The sequence below is a fragment of the Mytilus californianus genome, unplaced genomic scaffold, assembly GCF_021869535.1.
Source record: "Mytilus californianus isolate M0D057914Y unplaced genomic scaffold, xbMytCali1.0.p SCAF_4, whole genome shotgun sequence".
Lineage (NCBI taxonomy): Eukaryota > Metazoa > Mollusca > Bivalvia > Mytilida > Mytilidae > Mytilus > Mytilus californianus.
The window spans coordinates 53,673,251-53,698,075 of NW_026262690.1; the positions used below are offsets into that span (position 1 = coordinate 53,673,251).

The window sequence follows — 24,825 nt, forward strand, 5'->3', positions numbered from 1 at the left end:
CAGCAATATAATACTGATTTTATCTAAATCAGGAGATACTTCAATGAGGGTCTTCATCATAAAAAATGTATTCGTCCAAATATACAATGATATATATATATATTCCAATATAAGTTATGAATAAATTCAATGATTTTTCCTTGTTTTGTAAAACTTCTGTTACATATATTATCTTCACTACAAAAAATTACTGGTTAGTGAGGTCACTACACAAACAATTCTGGTAATAATATATCAATTAATTTGTTTAAATTTTACAAGAAGATGGTCTGTGCAGGCACATATATACAAACATGAAAAGAGGGGTTTCACATGAAAAGGGAAGAGGTTCCAGCCTAATTTTCAGAAATGTTTACTTGAATAAAACAAACTGATCATGATAAAGTATAATGCCCAATTATTAACATTTAAATCTAACACTAGCATTGTTGTCCCTTAAAGGTTATATACATGTACTACACAATGTACATGTTGAAGGTGTTTTTAGTATATAGCTGAACTATCAAATGGAAAAGTAAGTTTTTAATTTCCCGCCTTGACATTTTCATTGACAAATAAGTTTCTAGCCTTCATTATATTTAAATAAAATATATGTATAATCTCTTTCAACTGACTGAGACTAATGCCTACTTAGGTATTAGTGCCAGCTTTCAACAAGAGCACATTTGTATAATACATTTTTTGTAGATCTGATCATGAAACACTGGAACTTATTTACACACATACACATTATGACATATAGACCTACTTGTTTAATCAAACTTGCATTTTAATAATTTCAAATCAAAATCTTTTTGAACTAAAATCATATTCACTAGGATCTAAATCAACCTGTTTATTTGCCAGAAAAGATCTGAAATTGTGTAATATAACCCCAAAGTCCTTTGGATTTCTTAAAAGCAGTTGGACATGTCTCCCATGACAAGGACATTTCATACTTATGCTTAAAATTTCTTTGAAGAACAATTACATGAGTTCATATCTAAACCCAATACAGATGAATTTAACTTTGATATCTTTGTTCAGACTGGAAACTCTTCTAATCCTGTGTTGTAACAATATAGACCCTCGGTCCATAAATACTTTCAAATAAGACTTGGGATCAGTAGATTGCATAAATTTATCAACAGGTCTACAAAGATATTTAACATTATTTGGATAATTCCTCTTTTAAAAATATATTGCCAAAGGGTCTTATAAAAACCATTATAATTAAATCCAAATCCTTACATTTTTAAATAAATAAGAACTACACTATTTAGTAGTTCAGATCTGTATTAAGGTTAATGATTAAAATAAACCTATAAAAGCCCCTTGGGTTAAGACCATTATAAAATAAATTCGAACAATTATGAATTTACCTTTAAAATGGCAGAAGAGATACATGCTCCTAAATTTATGTTCAACCCTCATTATAAGGTGTGCTTAAGTATGGCAGAAGACATTAACATTAGAAGATGGTAAGATAAAGATTTTTAATTTTCTTACATTTTTACTTTTAACCATTGTGAACTCTTTCATTTATATTTTTATAAACACTTTTTCCTGTCGAGTAGTTTTCTTAATTTTGGGAGAAAACTGTCAGTTTTCACATGCATGTATCATGGAAGTACTAGATATTGTTAACATAGTATTTCCATGTAAAACATGTAAAACAAAAAAATCAAAAAAATTATATTAGGCCAAAAAAAAAAAAAATTGCTTCGCCAAGCGCAGCTGGATACGACCGCAGAGGTCCAACCCTGAACAGTTGGGGCAAAAATTGGACGCAATATTTGCGCTTGATACAGGTCTCAATTTGGATTGAAATTAAATATTTGACACATAAAAGGTTTCTGACACAGAATAACTGTAGTCAAACAACTTAGAACTGGTTATATGATTTGAATTTATATTCAATTTTTTGCTTTTGTGCAATTCACTTTGCTGTTGCGAATTGACCCCCCCCCCCCCCCCTCCCCCACAAAAAAAATAAAAAATTTACCCCCCCTTTTTTTTTCCTTTTGTGCAATACACTATGCTGTTGCGTATTAACCCCCCCCCCCCCCCACAAAAAAAATAAATAATTGACCCCCCCTGTTTTCCCCCTTTTATGCAATACACTATGCTGTTGCAAAAAAATAATATTTGAAGTATAGCTGAAATCTGAAATGAGAAAAAATTGACCCCCACAATTTCTTTTTACCCCCCCCCTTTTTTCCCCCAAAAATTCTTTCCCTCAAGATATGTTCATAATCTCAATTCAAATTTCCAATGGAGTTTGCAACCATAATTACCCATTTAAATTTACCATAGTGTTAACTTAATCTATTTTATAATAGAATTTAAAATATGGTTTCAAATCTTTCATATGGATTTTTTTGTAAAAAAAAAAAATGCAAAATTAGCAGATATTTTTACTGGTCTTCCTTTATAAATATGCATTTCTTTAAACGTAATTTAAAAGCAGTGTAAGGGAGGTAATCAAAACATTGTATTTGGATTAAATGTACCTCCCTTACACTGCTTTCAAATTGTCTTAGTTGTTCATTAACCATTACTTTATACATAATTTAAAAGCAGTGTAAGGGAGGTAATTCAAATGATGTATTTGAATTACCTCCCTTACACTGCTTTAAATTATGTTTTGTACTAGAGTATTTGTCCATTAACCAGGACACCCTTGTTTTTCCCCCTTTTTTGCCCCTAATTCCTTAACGGTTTGAGCCATAACCCCCCAAAGCAAATCCTAACCATCCCTTTGTGGTCTGGAAACTTGTGGTATAATTTCAGAGAGATCCATTCACCGTTCCACAAGTTATTGTCTGGAAACTAGAATAAACTGCTTCGCTGAGCGCAGCTGGATACGCCCGCAGAGGTCCAACCCTGAACAGTTGGGGCAAAAATGGACACAATATTCAAGCTTGATACAGGTCTGAATTTGGATTGTAATTAAATATTTGACATATTACAGGTTTCTGAATAAATGTAGTCAAAGAACTTGAAATTGTTTATATGAATTGAATTTATATTCAATTAAAGATTTCTTGCTGTTGTGCAATACACTGTGCTGTTGCGCAATACTTAGTAAATCTGTTGTCAGACTATAAACAAATAAAGTTCAATTATTTCTCAATGTCATATTAGAAATTTATGAAAAAAAAAAGGGAGCTTACATCAATAGATATAAACAATTCACCAAAGTTTCATGAGAATTGCTGACAGCATTTTTGAGTTATTGTCCGAAAACTGGAAAATCCCCCCTTTTTTAATGAATAAAACCCCATAACTCAGAAATGTAAAATGTAAAATTTATAAAATTCTAAAGGGAGCTTACTTAAATAGATATAAACAATTCACCATAGTTTCATAAGAACTGCTGAAAGAATTTTTGAGTTTTTGGTCAGAAAACTGGAAAATCCCCCTTTTTTATGAATAAAACCCTGTAACTCGGAAACGTAAAATCTAAAATTTATAAAAATCAAAAGGGAGCTCATGTCAATAGATATAAACAATTCACCACAATTTCTTGCAAGTTGGTGAAAGCATTCTTGAGTTATTGTCCGAAAACTGGAAAATCCCCCATTTTTTAATGAATAAAACCCCATAACTCAGAAACGTAAAATTCAAAATTTATAAAAAACGAAAGGGAGCTCACGTCAATAGATATAAACAATTCACCAAAGTTTTATGCAAATTGGTTAAAGCGTTTATGAATTAATGTCCGACATGTTGACGACGGACGGACAGATGGACGGACGGACAGAGGTATACCATAATACGTCCCGTAAACGGGCGTATAAAAATGCTTATTTTTGGCCCCTAATTCCTTAACTGTTGGTACCATAACCCCCAAAATCAATCCCAACCTTCCATTTGTAATATTGAACCTTATGGTAAAATTTCATAGAGATCCATTCATTTAAACTAAAGATATTGTGTGAAAACCAATGTGTCTTCGGACGACAACAACGCCAACGTCATAACAATATAGGACTGCAAAAATTTTTTGCAGTCATATAATTACTTGCGTCTTATAGGGTTTCTCTACCATTAAACCACATTTTTGTATGCCTCAAACTACAAACTGAATTCATTGTTGCTTTCCTTTGTTTTTTTAATGAGTTGTTGATGGTTGATTTGGTCTGTTGTACTACTAATGTCCAGTATTTTAGGCAATTTCTGTTATCTTTTTTATGAATTATCAAAAGTTTTTATTAATTATCAAAAGTTTTAATTGACAAATTTAATAGTAAATCCAGATAAAATAGCAGATTTCCTCATTTTCTGGTAATAAAAAACATATTTACCAACCTAATTTTACCATTAACACACATATTTTTATCTGGATTAATGATTTCTTTTCTTTCTAAGTTAAATGTAGGGCCTACCATGTCAAAATGAGCACAGCTAGAGCACCACAGTGTTCTAATTAACAAGGAATATACTGAACATTCAGATGCCCGAGAAATCACGGTAAAATTGGCCAAGTGTTGAAACAAAGTTTTTAAATCATGCGGGCAGTACGTCGCCTGAGCATGCGCTAAAACTTATGAGACACGGATCGATAACGGTCTCCGAAATTGTATATTTTTCTCAAAAATTGACGTTTTATGTGGAAAAAAAAATTGTTTCAAAGACAAATTTAGGAAGTACAAAACACTTCATTTAAACGTCATATCACAAGTATACAGACTTTGTATGGTTTCAGAGGAGTTGCGGCTCAATGAAATCGGTCTCTTCCTTTAGTAGTATAGATGTAACATTCCTGATAGTGTCAATTTCACTCAAAAGTGTTCAATTTGACATATCACAATAAAAGTTAATTTTAATCAATTTAGATGAAAATGACCATTTGATGACAGTCGACGACTTGACAGATAGAAAACCATAATAAACTTATTAAAAAACATTGTTTTACTTGTATTCAGTAAAAAATGGTAGATTCAGGCGTAATTTTGTCTTTGCCTGCAGCACTCACCTTTGATACGAAAATAACAAAACTGGCCGCCAATGAAGTAGGAGCACACCCTTATAAAGAAAGAAAATTCAATTTTATTTTTTCCTAGTATTGAGATACCTTCTCAAGATCTGTCTACATACTTCTGACTTTAGGACTTAAGGTTTAGAAGGTCTTTCTAGTTATGGGCAAAGATAAGAGGGTCTCGGTAGCAGGATGGGTAGGGGACTTGGATCATCAATTTCTGTATACTTAATTTTTTATACAAGTTTTCTCTATTCTGTTTATATAAACACCAATTATTCTCTTTTCTTCATTTCATTGCCCATTTTTTTCTATTCTTAATTTTTTAATTCAAAAACATTTTCTCTATCCTGTAGCATATATACAAACCATAAGCAAAGTATAAGGACAGGAACATTGATCAATAGAGTCATTATGCAAGTCCCATTAATTAGTCCCTGTTGGGAGACATACACAATCAAATAACAAGAGGCTGTCAGAGTGACAGCAAACCGGATTTTCCTGCAGAGGTCGAACCTTGAACAGTTGAGCAAGTACGGACACTACATTTAAGCTTAAAACAGCTCTGAATTTGGATTGTGGTTGAATATCTGACACAGCATAGGTTTGCGACACAAAATGAATGTGGTCAAAGAACTGAAATATTTGAAATTGGACATTCAGCATTTCAAAGAACCCCATATATTCAATTTTTGTTAAATCAAAAAAGTTTAATTTTGGACCCTGATTTGGACCAACTTGAAAACTGGACCCAAAAATCTAATATTTAAATACAGGTTTAGATTCAGCATTTGAAAGAACCCTATATATATTTAATCTATGTTGGAATGAAACACAGGTTAATTTTATCCATAATATTTTCTATGCAAATGGAAATAACTCAAACTGGATAAATAGTTCTCTAAAATAAGATAGGATTCAATTTTTCAAATTATAATCAATAATATAATAACAACAACCATTGTTAGAATCAGCATATCAAAGAACCAAAGAATTCAATTTTTGATAAAATTAAACAAAAGTTTAATTTAGGACCCTTTAGACCTCAATTTGGTATTAACTTATTAATAATGAAAAGAAATACAGGTTAAGATAAAGCATTTCAATGAACCCTATATATATTCAATTTATGTTGAAATCAAACACAGTTTAATTTTGAACCCCCATTTGGACCAACTTGAAAACTGGGCCCGAAATCAGAAATCTAAATATATGTTTATTAATAGACAATATATTAAAGCTTAGTTTTTAAAGGAGTTCACTTCATCAAAAAACAAGCATTCTGTGAGTATTGCATGGCAATACACAGTCCCCTACCGGTTACAAATTCATTGTAATGGAATGAAATTCTAACTTGATCTATAACTTGTCATGGTGTAAACTACATAAAAATATCAAGTCAAAATCTTCAAGCATGACGGAAAAACTGTTGAAAACTGATTATTAAAGTGAATTTTCTATGTCCAAAGACCATAACTCTGCACAAAATTATCAGACTGGAACAAAATTCCAACTTGATCTGTAACTTGTCATGATAAAACTATATATACTAATTATCAAATCAATATCTTCAAGAATGACAAACAAACCTACCACTAAATTCTTCAAACAATTTACCAAAGAAAAGGAAAAAAATCCAAAATGTCAGTTTGTATTTTAAAAGTCTTTTAAAAAATGAGTTATTTCCCTTTGACTAGAAATCTACTAATTAATAATAAGTATTTCATCAAAAATTTAATTCTAGGGAAAGGGCTTTAACTGAACAAAGAGAAAAACTAAAATCGTGAAAATTGAACTCGACTGTAACTTGTCATGATAAATCAATAAACCAAATATCAAATCAATATCTTCAAGCACTAAGAAATAAATGTGGATAGTGTCCATATGTGGACACAGATGATGCCCCCGCTTGCATATCATATAGTTATAAAGGGACATAACTGAAGAACGGTAAAAGTGACGCTACCCTAATTTGAACTTGATCTGAGTTTTGTGGTAATAAGCATTGTGTGTAAGTCTCATAACATTTGGTTGAGGCTAACTTAAGTAGAGAACAGAAACTAAAAATTTAGCAATTTTTCTATTTGTAAGCACGCATAACTCTAGAACGGTTGTGTATAAGTTCTATAACATTTGGTTGAGACAAACTAAAGTTAGAGAACGGAAACTAAAAATTCAGCAATTTTTATGTTTATAAAGGGACATAACTCAAGAATGGTAAAAGTGTCGCCACCAAATTTCGTACTTAATCTGTATTATGTAGTAATAAGCATTGTGTATAAGTTTCATAACATTTGGTTGAGGCAAACTAAAGTTAGAAAACGGAAACAAAAAATTTCTACTTGATCTTAGTTTTGTGGTAATGAATATTTTGTATAGGTTTCATAATGTTTGGTTGGGGCAAACTTAAGTTACAGAATGGAAACTAAAAATTTTGCAATCTTTCGATTTATAAAGGGGCATAACTCAATAATGGTTAAAGTGACACTATCCAAATTCAACTTGATCTGTGTTTTATCAGTGGAAGTCAAAATTAAACATTGCATTGTCAGTCAGGGGTACTACTTGTACAAGTAACTTTCATTTTAATTTGTAGGATACTTATACAAGTGTATTTTATTTACTTGTATAAGTAAATTATATTTTGGCCTAGTTATGTCCCTTAGACATTCAGATTTTTTTACTTATACAAGTAAAAAAGTCATCCTATCTTCTTTTCTTGAATTCTTAGAACTTCTTTGCTCTTACAGAATTTTGAATTGTCTGTCCTTTGCAGATGTCTTTACTAATCATTTAAATGTAATTTCATGGACAATGAAAATCTCATTTGTCTGTTATCTTCAGAACACGGCTCATTTACAAGCCCCCAAGGAGCAATTTTTGAAGGCCTTGCACAAATACTTAAGATCTTTGCACTGAAAGATGAAACATTGAACTCTTATAAAAAATTATGAGCTAACCTGAGAAAAATTGTTAATGGCATGATTTTACATCTCAAAACTTGAGAATTTTTGTGGGATTGTAAAAAAAATTTACTTATACAAGTGAATTTTTTAGAAAATTAAGGGGAGATTATTCAAACATTGACTTATATAAGTATATTTTATTTACATGTACTTCTTCAAGTAAATAAAGATTACTTGTACTTGTAAGTAGTACCCCTGACTGATTGTATAAAGCATTGATTGTAGTTGATTCAACTGTAATCATGGACAAAGGAAGATAACTCCAATTTTAAAAATAACTTGATATTTAGAAGAAAATAAAAATTTTGCAATTTTTCCATTTATAAAGGGGCATATAACTCAAGATCAGTTAAAGTGATGCCACCAAAATTCAAACTTGATCTGTGTTACGTACGTAAGTACAGAGGACAAGGGTAAAACTTAATGCCCCCACCACTCAACGGGGGCATAAAAAAGTCTGGAAAACTGATTTGCCGGACTGAAAGATGGACAGACAGACAGACGGACGGACGGAGTGCAAACCTAAAGTCCCCTTCTACTTCGTCGGTAGGGGACTAAAAATATATAGCATTCAGAAAATTAGTTTTTACAGAATAACAAACCAACTTGCCACAAAATTCTTCAAACAATTTACCAAAGAAAAGAAGAAAACAATCCAAAATTTTATTTATCATTAATACAATGTCTTTTCAAAATCTATAAAACTTATGAGTAACAAGAAATAATTATAACAGGATGCTGTTACGAAGTCTCCCAAACAAAGCTCCAATAACTGGTCATTCCAATGGTCGCCTGACATTGGGCAAATTCCAGTACAAATTGGTTTGTGATATGCATAAGTGACGACTATGGATTGACCCTGTATGTCATTCAAATCTTCTGGAAATGATGAACAGGAATATATATGGTTGTTTAGGGGTGGAGATCTCGACTGTTTACAAGTTCTCAAAAAGGGGGAGGGTGGGGGTGATTCCCAGGGGACTCACCCTTTATTTCATATGATTTGTTTTTTTGTCCCATACAAGAATATATATGGTTTAGAGGTGGGGATCGCGACCGTTTACAAGTTCTTAAACAGGAGGGGGTCACCCCAGGGGACTCGCCTTTTATTTCATTTGATTTGTTTTATTGTCCCATACAAGAATATATATGGTTTTGGGGTGGGGATCTTGACAGTTTACAAGTTTTCAAAAAGAAGGGGGTGGGGTTACACCAGGGGACTTCCCCTAAATTTCATTTGATTTGTTTTATTGTCCCATACAATATAAAATTGAGAATGGAAATGGGGAATATATATGGTTTAGGGGTGGGGATCTCGACCTTTTACAAAATAAAAGCACATTCTCAAATTGAAGGGGGGTGGGAGTAAGAATATATATGGTTTAGGGAGACTTAATTATCTACAAAATGTCTAATAATGAAGAGTAAATTTCAAACTTCATTTATACAGTCCTGCTAGTAAATTTCAAACTTTATACATACAGTCCTACAGATCTTATCAGGAAACAGAAAATTTTCAAATAAATCTGTCACTCCAATTTTTATTTTGAGATAAGACATTTACTATGCTTAGTCATAATATGATAACAAGAGAAAAATATTTAAAAATACCACTTTTGGATATTAAAAATGGCAACAACTCAAAAAGGAGAAATACTAAAATCGTAATAATTGAACTTGACCTTCATTTAGTCACAAGAAACAACATATCTGAATTTGAAAAAAAATCATCACAGCGTTTTCATGTTATTGAAGAGGCACTGTTTGGCAGCCGCCCGCACGCCCGCCGTACATCCCCAAATCAATTACCGATATTTCCTTCGAAAATCCGGTAAAAAACATAAAATATGTACATTGTATCTTTTGAAGAAATACAGTTGCTTTGTTTTAATCTATATAATATTGTTATACTTTTGTATACTTATGAAATACTAACAAAGAAAATAAAAGTACACGTTTTTTTCATGTATTTAACCCTATGCAATAACTACATTAATCTATCATGTTAAGCTGCTACCCAAGAAAGGTAAGTTGTCTTATCATGCAAAAGTGACTGAATCTCTCAAAATCCTAGCTTTAACCCTGGTATAAGTGAATCTGTTTGTTTTGTTCTTTCAATTAACAGAAAGGAAGATAAATGGGGAATGACGATGCCCCCGCTTGCATATGTTATAAAGGGACATAACTCAAGAACGGTAAAAGTGGTGCTACCCAAATTTGTACTTGATCTGAGTTTTGTGGTAATCAGTATTGTGTATAAGTTTCATAACATTTGGTTGAGGCAAACTTAAATAAGAGAACGGAAACGAAAAATTCAGCATTTTTTTCATTTGTAAAGGGGCACAACTCTAGAACGGTAGGAGTGACGCCACCAAAATTCAAACTTGATCTGTGTTTTGTGGTAATAAGCATTGTGCAGAAGTTTCATAACATTTGGTTGAGGCAAACTAAAGTTAGAGAACGGAAACGAAAAATTCAGCAATTTTTCCGTTTGTAAAGGGCATAACTCTAGAACAGTAAAAGTGACAACACCAAAATTCAAACTTGATATGTGTTTTGTAGTAATAAGCATTGTGTATAAGATTCATAATATTTGGTTGAGGCAAACTAAAATAAGAGAATGGAAACGAAAAATTCAGCAATTTTTCCATTTGTAAAGGGGCATAACTCTAGAACGGTAAAAGTGACGCCACCAAAATTCAAACTTGATCTGTGTTTTGTGGTAATAAGCATTGTGTATAAGTTTCATAATATTTGGTTGTGGCAAACTAAAGTTAGAGAACAGAAACCAATTTTGGGACGTTGGGACGTACGGACGTACGTATAGGCGGACAAGGGTAAAACTTAATGCCCCCTCCACAACGGTGGGGGCATAAAAAAATGATAAAATAACAGGGCAATACATTGCATGACAAATCATTACAAAGTTAAATGATGTACATTGCATAAGAAATTTTGATTGAACATGGTTTCAACTTTGGTAGAGGAAATCAAGACTCTAGCTGGCTCCAATTTTCCAAACTGGCGACAAAATATAGCAGCTTGCGATTTTTCTCAGAGAAGCCCCTGTGACTGAGGGTAAAGAGCATTCATACCCTCTTGTGATAATAAATCACTTTTCATAAATCAAGGTGGACACGTTTGGGCGTTTTTTGAAATGTGTAGAGATAATTGAGTCATGAAAACTCAAAAGGACATGTTTCCGAGTCCTACGAAAGCTAGACATGTTTGGGCGCACCGTGCTGTCATATGAACATGTTTGGGGGATTGGACATGTTTGAAGGGAAGGACTTTTTCAGAGTGTTACATATATATTTACAATGACTTTCTTGAACCAGGTCATACTGTTTTTCATTGAATTTATTTAAACAATTCTTCCAAAATACAAATATATATGTTCCCATCTTCAAACTGTAGCAATTTGTGACTGTGAAGTGTTCACTGAATATAATTAAATCTAAATAAAATTGCAATACTGATCGACTTTTTAAAATTATTCTTAATTTTCATGAAAATGGGAAATGCACATCTACACATGTACATAAAATGCTAAATGACTTGAGTTATATGCATTCCTGCTCTGATTTAGAGCCCTAATTAATTGCTAAAAATTCCTGGAAACAAAAAAATTAAAGCAATTTTGATAACAGTTGCCATACAAATTTGTACAGGGTACAAAAAAAAAAGCTACATACGTGAATTCTTCTTCATTGTTTAGGAGGTCCTCATCAGATAGAGTCCCAAAAGAATCCATGTCACTCTCAACTTTAAAACCAGCACTATTAGTCTCATTGTCATTAATGTTATCATCATCAGAATCCATATTTGAAAAGGTCAACAAGGAAATGAGCAATTTTTATAATTTTCCAATTACTTTATTATTTCCCTTTGTAACAAATATACATATATTTCTGTGTTCAGCTGACAGTGCTGTAATGGTTAGTGAATGTGATGTTAAATGACATCAATTCATCAATGAGTACAGTGTACATATATACACATAGTACATTGTTTTAGTCCACCCTCTCAACCTCAAGTGAGCTATACAAGTATAACCAATTTCAAGTGTTTCAGTGTTTCCGTTCTTGTCAGGCCTCAGCAGTAAACAATGCAGAAGGTATTTTCATATGTTCATGTACATGTATTTGTTGATCATGTTAACGTTAACAGCATAAGAGACATGACAGTTAAGAAATTAACATATTTTACAAATGTATCTGGTCTCATAATTTTTCATTGTGTTAATTATAATGAAATCTGGAAGAATACATTTGTTGTACAACTCAAATGTTTTTCTCAAATGCCATCAAGAGTCATAGTCAAACCTAACAAGTGTTTAATATTTTATCATGTAACAACATAGAAGTGTTCATTTCCTGAAATAAATTACCTTACTTGTCAAAGGGGACATAATCCTCTCCAGATAAAAAAAAAATGCAATTGTAATTCATACAAATTTATATCTTACATAGATATTACATTTGTAATACCTACATCATCAAATGATTATGGCATCAATCTACACATTGGAGGTAAGAATTCAGTTTTGATATTTAGAACATTCTTCTCTTTTGTAAATTCCTAAATATATTTTAATGAATTTATGAACAAATGTACAGCCAGTGACTTGAAATTTTATCCTAATGTTGAGGAAGTTAATCATGTTACAGACAGTCCATTTTTTCAAACAGCAGGGTCTACTAGATGTTTTTTCCTACATCAAATTCTCTTTAAATTGAAATAAGAAGATATGCATATGCATGTTATGGTAACCATACAATTGCAAATGAGATAAAATGCTCCGCAGGGCGCAGCTTGATACGACCGCAGAGGTCGAACCCTGAACAGTTGGGGCAAGTATGGACACAACATTCAAGCTTGATACAGCTCTGAATTTGGATTGTGATTAAATATTTGACACAGCATAGGTTTCTGACACAGAATGAATGTGGTCTCAGAACTTAAAAATTTTAAATTGGACATTCACCTATTATGGTCCAATATCCAAAATCTAAATACATGGTTAGATTCAGCATATCAAAGAACTCCAAGAATTCAATTTTTGATGAAATCAAACAAAGTTTAATTTTGGACCCTTTTGACCTCAATGTGGACAAAGTTGATAACGGGGCACAAAAATCAAAAATCTAAATACATGGTTAGATTTAGCATATCAAAGAACCCAATATATTCAATTTTTGTTGAAATCAAACAAAGTTTAATTTTGGACCCCGATTTGGACCAACTTGAAAACTGGGCCCAAAATCAAAAATCTAAATACATGTTTAGATTCAGCATATCAAAGAACCCTAAGAATTCAATCTTTGTTAAAATCAAACTTAGTTTAATTTTAGACCCTTTGGACCTTAATGTAGACCAATTTGAAAACGGAACCAAAAAGTAAGAATCTAAATACACGGTTAGATTCTGCATATCAAAGAACCCCAATAATTCAATTTTTGATGAAATCAAACAAAGTTTAATTTTGGACCCTTTGGACCTCAATGTGGACCAATTTAAAAACGGGGCCCAAAATCCAAAAACTTAATACACGGTTAGATTCAGCATATTAAAGAACCCCAAGAATTCAAGAATAAAACCCCATTGAAATTGGTCAAGAAATAAGCAATTTATACGAAGTATCTTCTTTTGCACAATACTGTGCAATTGAATATTTCTTGCTATTGCGCAATACTGCACAATTGACAATTTCTTGCTATTGAGCAATATTGTGCTATTGGATATTTCTTGCTATTGCGCAATACTGTGCAATTGAAGATTTCTTGCTATTGCGCAATACTGTGCAATTGAAGATTTCTTGCTATTGTGCAATACTGTGCAATTGAAAATTTCTTGCTATTGCACAATACTTATTATATAAAAATTTACACATCCTGTTTGGTGTGTATCTCCTACCATATCATTATTATTTGCTTTTAAATATAAATCAGAAATAACTTAAAATGGAAAATTTTAAAAGAAAAAAAATTGGAAAAAAAAAAAAAATCCCCCCCCAAATTTTTTGAACCCCCTTATGATTCATCAACCCAAACTCAATCCCAGCCTTCCCTTTGTGGTATGGTACCTTGCAGTACAATTTCAGAGAGATCCATACACTTGAACACAAGTTATTGTCTGGAAACTAGAAAAATGCTTATTTTTGGCCCCCCAATTCCTAAATGTTTCGGGCAATTACCCCCAAACTCAATTCCAGCTTTCCTTTTGTGATATGGAACCTTGTAGTACAATTTCAGAAATATCCATACACTAACACACAAGTTATTGTCATGAAACTAGAAAAATGCTTGTTTTTGCCCCTTTTTGGCCCCTTATTCCTAAAATTTTGAGGCAATTACCCCCAAAATCAATCCCAGCATTCCCTGTGTGATATGGAACCTTGTGGTACAATTTCAGAGAGATCCATACACTTGAACACAAGTTATTGTCTGGAAACTAGAAAAATGCTTATTTTTGGCCCCCTATTCCTAAACGTTTCGGGCAATTACCCCCAAACTCAATTCCAGCTTTCCTTTTGTGATATGGAACCTTGTAGTACAATTTCAGAAATATCCATACACTAACACATAAGTTATTGTCATGAAACTAGAAAAATGCTTGTTTTTGCCCCTTTTTGGCCCCTTATTCCTAAAATTTTGAGGCAATTACCCCCAAAATCAATCCCAGCATTCCCTGTGTGATATGGAACCTTGTGGTACAATTTCAGAGAGATCCATACACTTGAACACAAGTTATTGTCTGGAAACTAGAAAAATGCTTATTTTTGGCCCCCTATTCCTAAACGTTTCGGGCAATTACCCCCAAACTCAATTCCAGCTTTCCCTTTGTGATATGGAACCTTGTACAGTAGTACAATTTCAGAAAGATCCATACACTTTCACACAAGTTATTGTCATGAAACTAGAAAAATGCTTGTTTTTTGCCCCTTTTGTGGCCCCTAATTCCTAATATTTTGAGGCAATTACCCCCAAAATCAATCCCAGCATTCCCTTTGTGATATGGAACCTTGTGGTACAATGTCAGAGAGATCCGTACACTAACACACAAGTTATGTCTGGAAGTTACAAAAATGCTTATTTGTTGCCCCTTTTTGGCCCCTAATTCCTTAACTGTTGGTACCATAACCCCCAAAATCAATCCCAACCTTCCTTTTGTGGTATTGAACCTTATGGTAAAATTTCATAGAGATCCATTCACTTAAACTAAAGTTAGAGTGCGAAAACCAATGTGTCTTCGGACGACGCAGGACGACTACGACAACGACGCCAACGTCATACCAATATATGACCGCAAAAATTTTTGCGGTCGTATAAAAACTATTCATCAGAGACAAATGACATAGTTGGAGCAGCTATATAGGTCACCATCACATGCACATGACTCAAATTTTCCCCCCACCTTTATCTATACCTTTAAATACATGTATATGTACCACAAGGTACCTATCTCACATTTATGGGAAATGACACTTTGTCCTCATTCTTTCGCTATATTTCTTTCCCGCTGTTGTGTATCTCAGCGAAAAGCGTTATGTCGTAAATCTGGATTAATATATCTATAAAATCATAGAGAAAATGATGTAATACATCTAAACATGTTCTGATAAATCTTTTAGTTTTAACTTTAAAAAAAAAAAAACATAAACCCTAGTATCTTTGATCTATTGGTAGTTGCTTTTTAATGACTATTCGCTAGACTATCGATGGGGACATACCAGGGGCGGATCCAGCCATTTTTAAAAGGGGGTTCCAACCCAGGAGAGAAGGGGGGGGTTTCAAACAATATGTCCCCATTCAAAAGCATTGATCGTCCAAAAAAGGGCTTTTCATAGACTAACCTAGAGCTAGATAATCCAAAGTCTAATTGAGCTTGTCTTTCAATCAGCCGACCAACCATTCAACAGACCACACTTATGAATGAGCTGACTTCAATGGACTTGCAGTTAATTCACCCTCTGTGTACTGGTCAAACAACTGAAACTGATGTTCAAAGTGCCATAATTATACCCAAATTTTTGTTTTTATATACTTCTCTATTTTTATTTCTTATCTAAACAAACCCATTCTACTTTTGTAGGTCCATTATCCACTAATAATCACAGATTAGTATATTGTACATGTATGATTATATTTATTCAATATGCATATCAAATAAATTGACTTTCAAACAATTTCAATAATGATTTGCATTTAATTAGCTTTAAATAGAAACGATTATGATTGCATCATATTACCAATCAACAGGTTGGGGCAAACCCACCAAATGCCTTAATGGGGAACTATTCCTCAAATTAGTAAACAAATTAATAGATAATGGAACAACTACTTCTTCCAAGTAGTACTTTTAAAAAGTTAAAAGCCTTTGAAAAAAAACAATTCTTCGAAGTTTCCATAGGCTTGTAACTTCTCAGTAAAGCAGGTTATGGCTATTCATCTTTTGAAAAATTTGTTGCATTTTTTATGAATACATGTATATGCCATTTTAAGTTAAAAAGACCTGTTTATAAAAATTTCGTTTTTATTACTATCATATGATATGGGGAGTGGTACACAACCTGAACAAATTTATATTTTATTTTATTTGTATGTTGTTACATGTATATTATCATGATATATGAAAGAAAATAAATCCTGCAAAACACAGTACAGAAAATAATCCTATTTTCATACATTGAACAACTATTACTGACTGGAACAAACTACCGGATAACATTGTAGATTGCACTTCAGTAGACTCTTTCAAATCTTCAATTTCAAAGCATCAATATTAACTCAACTATTACATCATACTTAATTATACAAAGCATTTTCTCATTTTTTTCGTATTTTTTTAAAATTGTATATATATCAATCTATGTCTTGTTGTAAGTTTCTTCCTGTGACATAATCTTCAATTTGTTGAAGGCGGTCACTATGTGGTAGAAAAAAAAAATAACAACTAGGGTAATGTAAATAAATAATAATAAAATATTGAGTAAGAGTTGGTAGAAGTACCAATTTGGTAGACATAGGGTACGTGTTGTGGAAGACCATTATTATGAGAGGAGAAATTGCATTACCACAATCCAAGATGAGGGGTCAGTAGAAGCCTTTGGCTTATTTTAAGGACCCGAAGATAAAGGTATAAAGACCGTAGGAGTTGACATGTATCAAAATTTTTCAAGAAAGAACGAAACTACCAGGATTATTACGATTACAACTTTACAGGTTTCTACAGTTTTATGGTAACATGTACGATTATGGGTTTAAAACTACAACATGAAACTTTAAAGAGAATCTTCATGGATTTTTACCGAAATTTAAGACCATATTTCGTAAAATTTCTGTTATTTTGATAAAAATGGTACAACAAAGCACCATTAAAGCGAAAGTTCCGCAACTGCAATATACGGTATAAAGACATTTAAGAATTTGAATTGTTAAAATAATGTGAGTTATGCCGACCTTCCAGTCATACAGGCCGATTATCGATGTTTTGTCTAAAATGTCTCACTTCTGTAACTTTCTTGAGACGTTCATTTCAACATGGCGGGACAATTACGTCACATCCGGGGCCATATAAGGTCGTGTTGAAACGAGATAATACACAATACAGGGGTTCCAACGGGATATTTTGTACTCCGCCAAAAAGAAAACTGCAATAACTGATTGTTTGTATAATTGTTATATTTGAACATCAAATGAAAATTAAACAGATTGTTTTGGAAAAGCTACACACCTAAGGATTAATAAATATATGTAAAACCAAGGAATTGTATATTTAAATATACAATTCCTTGGTAAAACATATTGTCTTCCGAATCAAGGACCCTTTGACGAGTAAACTTTAGTTTAAACAGTAGTTATTAATGAAAATTTTATACAACAATAAAGTATTACAATGTTACATGAAATTCTAATATGGGATTCGGAAACAAGTTTGGAAAAACTTTTATAAATCCGTCTCCCGATGACGAGTAAACTTTAGGTCTTGCATGTTAAAAAAAATGTGCAACCATTATAACAATCAGAATGATTATTTATGATTAATTATAAATTAGTAAGACAAAGAATGAATAATTAACAAGTATATACACATTTTAAGTTCAGATCCTGCTAAGAGTCATCCTAGGGAGACAAATGTAAATTTCAGTTAAATAAAGTGTTAGAGTTATCTCCCATTCTATATATCTTGAAACTTTCATACCTTCATACACAGACACTTGTCTCAGAAAAAAAATCCTATATACCTTAATATAACATTAAGGTATATAGGAAATTTTTTTCTGAGACAAGTGCCTGTGCCTCCATACAGTAATTTTGGGGACATTTTAGACAGACAATGTTCTTGATATTTTTGGCTAGTGTTGAATTGTGAAAAAAACCGTCATGATGTGACAATCCTTACTTTAACAGCTAAAAGTAAAAACATTGCAAAATACAATAACATAATCGAAGGAATACAGAAGGTATAGAATATTAACATTTAACAGAAAATCGTATTAATCTTTGTAGTGCCGTTTTCAGGTGAGGGATATACGTCAACGAGACAGCAAGTTGTTAACCAATCGACAAAAAATAACCAAATGACATATCATATGGACATATATAGGACAACAAACATTTAACAATATGTTTGATCTCAATTGAAAACTATGTAGCCGCTAACTTTCAGGTTATAAATCTAGTTTTTCTGACACAGCGTTGGCATCGCGTCAGCAGTGACATCACTTTGTATGGAATTTCTCTATGTTGGAATTAGTTTTTTTTAAAGAACTTAGCAATCATTTTCTATAAAGGAGAGACGAAAGATACCAAAGGGACATTCAAACTCATAAGTAGAAAACAATCTGACAACGCCATGGCTAAAAAAAGAAAAAGACAAACAGACAAACAACAGTACACAAAACACAGCATAGAAAACTGAAGACTGAGACGGCGTGCACAAAGTTGAAGGCAACTATAAAAGGCGCTTTTAAAAGTAGTTTTATACAACCGTGTTTAAAATATCTTTTAAATAGGAAGTTTTTTGTTATGATAAAATGATGAATGCTAGCCATTACAATCCACATTACTAATAAGGTTATCAAAATTAAATCTATAAAGTATGAAACGAACATAGAGAAAACGGCAAAAATATGTGAAACTTGTAACATTAAATTAGCATAAAATAGAGTTTTTGACCTAAAATTTATACAAATTCAACATATTTTCCCGCATTTTCGTATAATAGAATTTTCGGATTCGGACTATGACGTCATACGAAATTCACCGCAAAAAATTAAAAAACGGCCATGGTGGATGAGTTTGGAATGTAGTTCGTTATGTGTAAGAAGTAGTAATTTGGAAGGATTAATATTCGAAAATGGAAGAATCGGTAAGAAAAAATATTTCATTGCAAATTTTTTATTTCAAAATAACTTGATGTTCCAAATGTGCATAACAAGAGGTTTAAAAAAATCTGCAAAATGTGAATGATTCGATATAGTCCAGGCTGAACACCTGAATTTTTTTGAATTCCAGCTATTATGTTACAATTTAAAGAAATGACGTTTTAACGCTATTTTCTGAATAGGGTCCACGACATAGTCACTTATTATTTCCATTACACTGCTCTTAGCATATATTTATTTATATTTCCAGAATGTGCATATGCTGCACTTTGTTGTTAAAAAATAAGAAATATGTTGAACGTTTATGTTTAAAGCTTTGTGATAAACTAAAGTGTCCAGTGTTTTTGTTACGCGTTTGTTTTCTGGGGAAAAATGCCGACGTCGTAAATGATTGAAGTAATTTGAAGACGTACAACTACGTTTGTGGACTCAGCTTTATGCATGCCGTCTGAGCAACACGAACCCCACCAAAAACTGGGGGTGATCTCAGGTGCTACGGAAGGGTAAGCAGATGATGATCCTGCTCCACAAGTTGCACCCGTTGTGTTGCTCATGTTAGTACAAACCCGGTAATAAGTCTAATTCGGTATTCACATTCGGGAAAAAGGGGTTGGGATTGTAGTTACGACAATTGGCACATCATCCGCTGTCATCTGTGAAACGGATATTCCACAACGGTCAATCAACTCGTGATGGCGTCCGTAAAATTTACGAAGTGATAACTCAACTTCACCACTATAAAAATCACCAGGGATAGCTTGGCATTAATCTAAGAAAAAGATCTATGTTTTCTCTACGATCTGTTTCTGTTAATAAGCGCCCTAATTACGAAACTGATATGCCCCAGACCTTAACAATCTCCGACTAAACGAAATCTTGCATGGATGTCCATAAACTTATAAATTGCTCAATTTGTACTCAAGACAACTAACGCTGTATCCGATTTTCTATTTTTTTCACCAATTAAGTAAATGCTCATACTAAGACATAAAAAATAGTGAAAAGTCTCAATCACATGTAACCCGCCGCTTTCTTCATAGAAAACGAATAATTTGAAATACGTTTTTTTTGCAGATCGTAGGGATTCCATCGAAGCGTTTTAATTTTCTATGTTATTTATTTATGTATTTAATTTGAAATTGTGTATTTTGTAGAGAAAGAAAAGTATGACCCGAAAATAAACGCTGTATATGGATTTTGCGAGGAAATAAGATTAAGGAAACGATGAATGACTACGATTCTCTAGTGTTCCCCGACATATTTTCCCCTAGAATTTCATTCCCGACGGAATAAACACACTTGTGAGAAGAAGGATTACACTAGAGCATTTCATGCCAGTGCATGTACCGGAAGTTTTACACACCAAAATGAAAGTACGACTACGACCATAAGAATTAGGAAGTGATAAAGGATAATGAATAGATATATATATATACCATAATAAATATTATTAACAGTTATGTTTTTCGTGTGAAGAATCTTAGTATGCTTTTGTCGGAAATCTTAAAAAATTATAGATAAAGGGGATGGTTGAGCACTCACAAATATGTATCTCCACGTGCACATTCGTTATGTGCCGCAAGTCCCTAGTCAGGAGTCTGTAATGCAGTACACGTGGTATTCATTCAGGGGCGGATCCAGGATTTTGGAAAGGGGGGGCGTAGTATTAAAGTTTGCCGAGCGGAGCGAGGCGAAAATTTTCTTTGACCTTTTTTTGGCTAAAAAACATAAAATAAGTGTAAAATGCATTTTATAGTTAAAGTGTAGGGGTTGGACATTTTTGGTGCCGTATTCTCTCCATTAATTGTCTATTATAAAATGATTGGATTGATCCAAAGCTATGTACTAATTAATATTTTTGATGTGGGATTTGTCAGTAAAAAATGGAGATGGAAAATTCTCGTTTGTTGTATGGTTAGTTAGCATAACCTCACAGATTTCTTGTTGTAAACAAGATATACGGCTATTCAATGAAATTTACAATACGACCGACACGAAGAAAGACAAACAAGCAATTTTTATCCAAATGTTTGGTTGAAATGTTTCAACCAACAAGGGAAGTGAGGGGTTCCAAATCGACCAAAGGCTACGAATGAGTCGGAAATGACAATGAAGTTGTGAATGACGGTCGACACATGGAGACATATAGGCCACACCCAGCAGGCAGGTTGCAGTCGGGCCTTGATAAAGGTATTCAGTATATCAGTTCGGCGAAACAGACAACAGACATTCCGGTCAGATATGGGATTCACATGCAACCCCCCCCCCCCCCCCCCCTCAAAAAAAAAATTACGCCCGTTTTTTATTCATCATGTTCATTTAATGCTAAATAATTTAGTTGAAAATATTTTGTTCTAATAGCAAAAAAGTGGACAAGATTATTGTTTTCAATCCAGATACGGCCAGAATTTTTATTTAAGGCAAAAATTAGGGTCAGTATTTTTTCTCTTAAATATCTCAGACTGCCCCCTTAAATCAAATGGTCCGTACCTTAGACTTTAAATCTATATCTAGAGCTTACTGACCGGGGATCACTATTCAGCAATGTTATTAATGGGCTGGGGCGTGTGGGGTTAAACATGTTTTCGTAGGTAAATAATATTGCTGTGGAACTTTTTTTTCATGAGAGTGTAATAGAGTATTACTTTCTGTTGGGTGGAATTGTGAAATAGAAGTCAATACGTTCTTGCTCAATACTTTGTCGCTTTGAAGGCGTCATGCTTGTCATCCTCAGCCTAAGCAATGTGTTACTGTAATTTGAATTTCAAAATGACTGAGTGACGTTTTTTTCGACGTACTGGTCAACTCCACCGTAGCGAATCACATGACTTTGACATAATCAATAATATATTACAGTAAATACGAGCGAAACATATCTTTATAAGTACAGAATTGTCGCATAAAAATTAAATACACGGGAAATGGCAGAGTTCGCGAAGTCTAGTCTGATTAATCATTTTACAAAAAAAAAAAAAAGTGCAAGCAAAAGGGGGGGGGGGCGTACGCCCTCTACGCCCCCCTCTGGATCCGCCACTGTTCATTGGTTGCTGTCTGTCATATTTGTTTTTCGTTTGTTGTTGTTGTTATAAATCAGGCCGTCCGTCCTCTCGTATGAATTGATTTACATTTTGTCATGTCAGGCCTTGCGGTATGGGTTTTACTTAAGAATTGAATGCTTCTTTTTTGTAAATTCATTGGGGTGTAAAAGCGTTGACCGAAGTACATTTTGTATGAAGCGCGGAAGCTTCATTATCCATATCTGCCAAGTTTGATTGACATTGACCTAGCAGTTGCAGATTTTATATTATAAAATGTGATTTTCTATAATACATTTCTAGTCTCTGTGAGAAGTATGTACAAGAAAGGTGGAGTGGGGTATACGGCGTCAATGACACAGGCACTTGTCTCTGATTTTTCCCCCTTATATACCTTAATATAACAATAATAATGTTATATTAAGGTATATGGAATTTTTTTTCAGAGACAAATGCATGTGGTCAATGAGATAGCTACCCAACAAAAAAAAAAACAACACCAAAAGACATCTATGTCAACATTGCATCCAATGAGAACAAAATGAATGCCCACAGCGGCCATGTTTTCAGAATAGTTGGCCTTGTAATCTTAAAGAGGAAATGCTTTGAGAAACAAAAAGTGACGACTGAAACAAGACGGCCCCGATTACTTGATCCTACGGAACACAGTTCCTACCAAATTTGGTAAATATAGGACAAGCACGTATACATGTTCTCGCTGTGTTAAAGACCCATTGGTGACCTTCAGCTGTTTTCTGCTCTTTGTTCGTGTTGTTATCTCTTTTAACACATTCCCCATTTCCATTCTCTATTTTATTGGTAGTTTTACGGAAAAAAAAACGAAAACATGAATGCCAATAGCAATGTATAGGGTTTCAATAGGAACTATGATCAACTATGTACCTTCACTACCGATATATATATATATGCCACCGGGTCGACTTTGTAAACGAGGATTGTTTGTGGCATGTCACTGGCCGAACTACAAATCATGTAAAGCTTCAAACCAATAAAAATATAAAAAATTCTCATGACCGCCACATTTTCATCCTATCATACATACATGACGTTCGTTTTAGGTTCATCTAGAAGCCAGGACTATCTCATCATAGGACATCCGATGGACATTGTATAATTTGCACTGATCACTACACACATACATAAAAGATATATATAATTCTAACGTCTATCTCATTCATACGAAGGCGTCGGATCGTTATGAAAAATGATACTGTTCTCAATGAATAAAAATAAAATATACGTCTAAAAAGTGTACAACACCAAATGAAAAATTATAGATATAAAATTCAATAAATATTTCGGATAACAAATATTCAACAACCTGATGAAAAATGGCACTTGAATTCTTTTGTTTTATTCTTCCTCAGAAATATTGATAGTTATACAAATTACATACCGAACAATGGTTTAAAAAAGTTAGACTTATATAATTCAGAATCTTGGAGTTAACACAAATTAAGTATTTACAAAGACGGGGATTCCACAGTATGTATACATAGCAAATGTAATACCATCTCCAGTTTCCGTGGTTAGCTATGCACGATTTGAACTTCTTTTCATTGATTGCATTTGGTGCCACCGTTTTGAACTTTTTCCCCAAAATATTTTGCGAATGATTCTCTTCTCCCTGTACCAGTCTTTCATGAGTTGTAATAAATATAATGCTTTTAGCTTGGAGTTATGTACTAAATTCTTCACTAATAGTTCCATGAATATTAGTACAGTAGCAACCAATTTATATTATTATTGAGCAACGAAGATCCAGCTTCTGTAAAAGTAAAATTTATTCAGAGTTGTGCATGTTTTCAGTTAAAGACATAAAATAGATAGCTCTATCGTATTATGTGTTTAAGAGTTATCTCTTTTCCAGGGTTTTCCGCTGGTATGATCGTTATTTATATGACTGTACCTATAATTTGGTTCTTCCTCCATGTACTGCCTCATATTTTTCCTTTTTTTATCTGCATGTGAACCAGTTGAGACTTCTGTAATACAGTATGTGTTTGTTTGATTATATTCGATACCAATGATTTGTATCACTATACAAATCCTTGTCAATGCTTATTGTAAAATTCTTATTCTTATTCTTAGTGGTAGTATTTCTATTTATTGGTCACAAGGCTTGTTTATAGGACTCAATGATTTCATATTGATGTAGTTAAAGTTAAAGTTGACCTAAGTTTCATTAAACCTTTTAAATAAAAACAGTGAGTCCCGATGATAAGCCTTAGTGCTATGGATGTTCCGCTCAGTTGGTTTCAAGTCTTGTTCATGGGTATTTGTTTTGTACTGTGTAATATCAATGTACTGGTAACAACTTTTGAACAGTGTTTTTATGTGATAGTTTTGTTCCACTACTAAGTAGTGGTTATTAAACTACTGCAGTACGTATTATATAGAAAAGGTAAGACTATTGCTCCGTACTGTACGAACATTTGAAGTTATACATAT

At 33.0% G+C, this 24,825-nt stretch overlaps 1 protein-coding gene and 1 long non-coding RNA gene across 5 annotated transcripts in view; one reads left to right on the plus strand and one right to left on the minus strand.

The window, feature by feature from the left end:
• Nucleotides 1-17,519, minus strand: part of LOC127738261 (LIM and senescent cell antigen-like-containing domain protein 1) — a 60,580-nt gene extending 43,061 nt beyond the window's left edge. The window contains exon 1 of one of the 4 annotated variants that reach the window (XM_052249447.1): nucleotides 17,391-17,519. In XM_052249447.1, the coding sequence (XP_052105407.1) occupies nucleotides 17,391-17,401 (11 nt within the window). In that variant the 5' untranslated portion in view covers nucleotides 17,402-17,519. Of the gene's footprint in view, nucleotides 1-11,624; nucleotides 11,879-17,390 lie in introns of those variants that run through there. The other 3 variants (XM_052249448.1, XM_052249444.1, XM_052249446.1) reach the window with 3 other exon arrangements.
• LOC127738267 (uncharacterized) lies at nucleotides 280-20,778 on the plus strand. Its single transcript, XR_007999973.1, has 2 exons — nucleotides 280-1,460; nucleotides 20,473-20,778. It is a non-coding gene; the product is annotated as an uncharacterized LOC127738267 (long non-coding RNA).
• The last annotated feature ends 4,047 nt before the right edge of the window (nucleotides 20,779-24,825 follow it).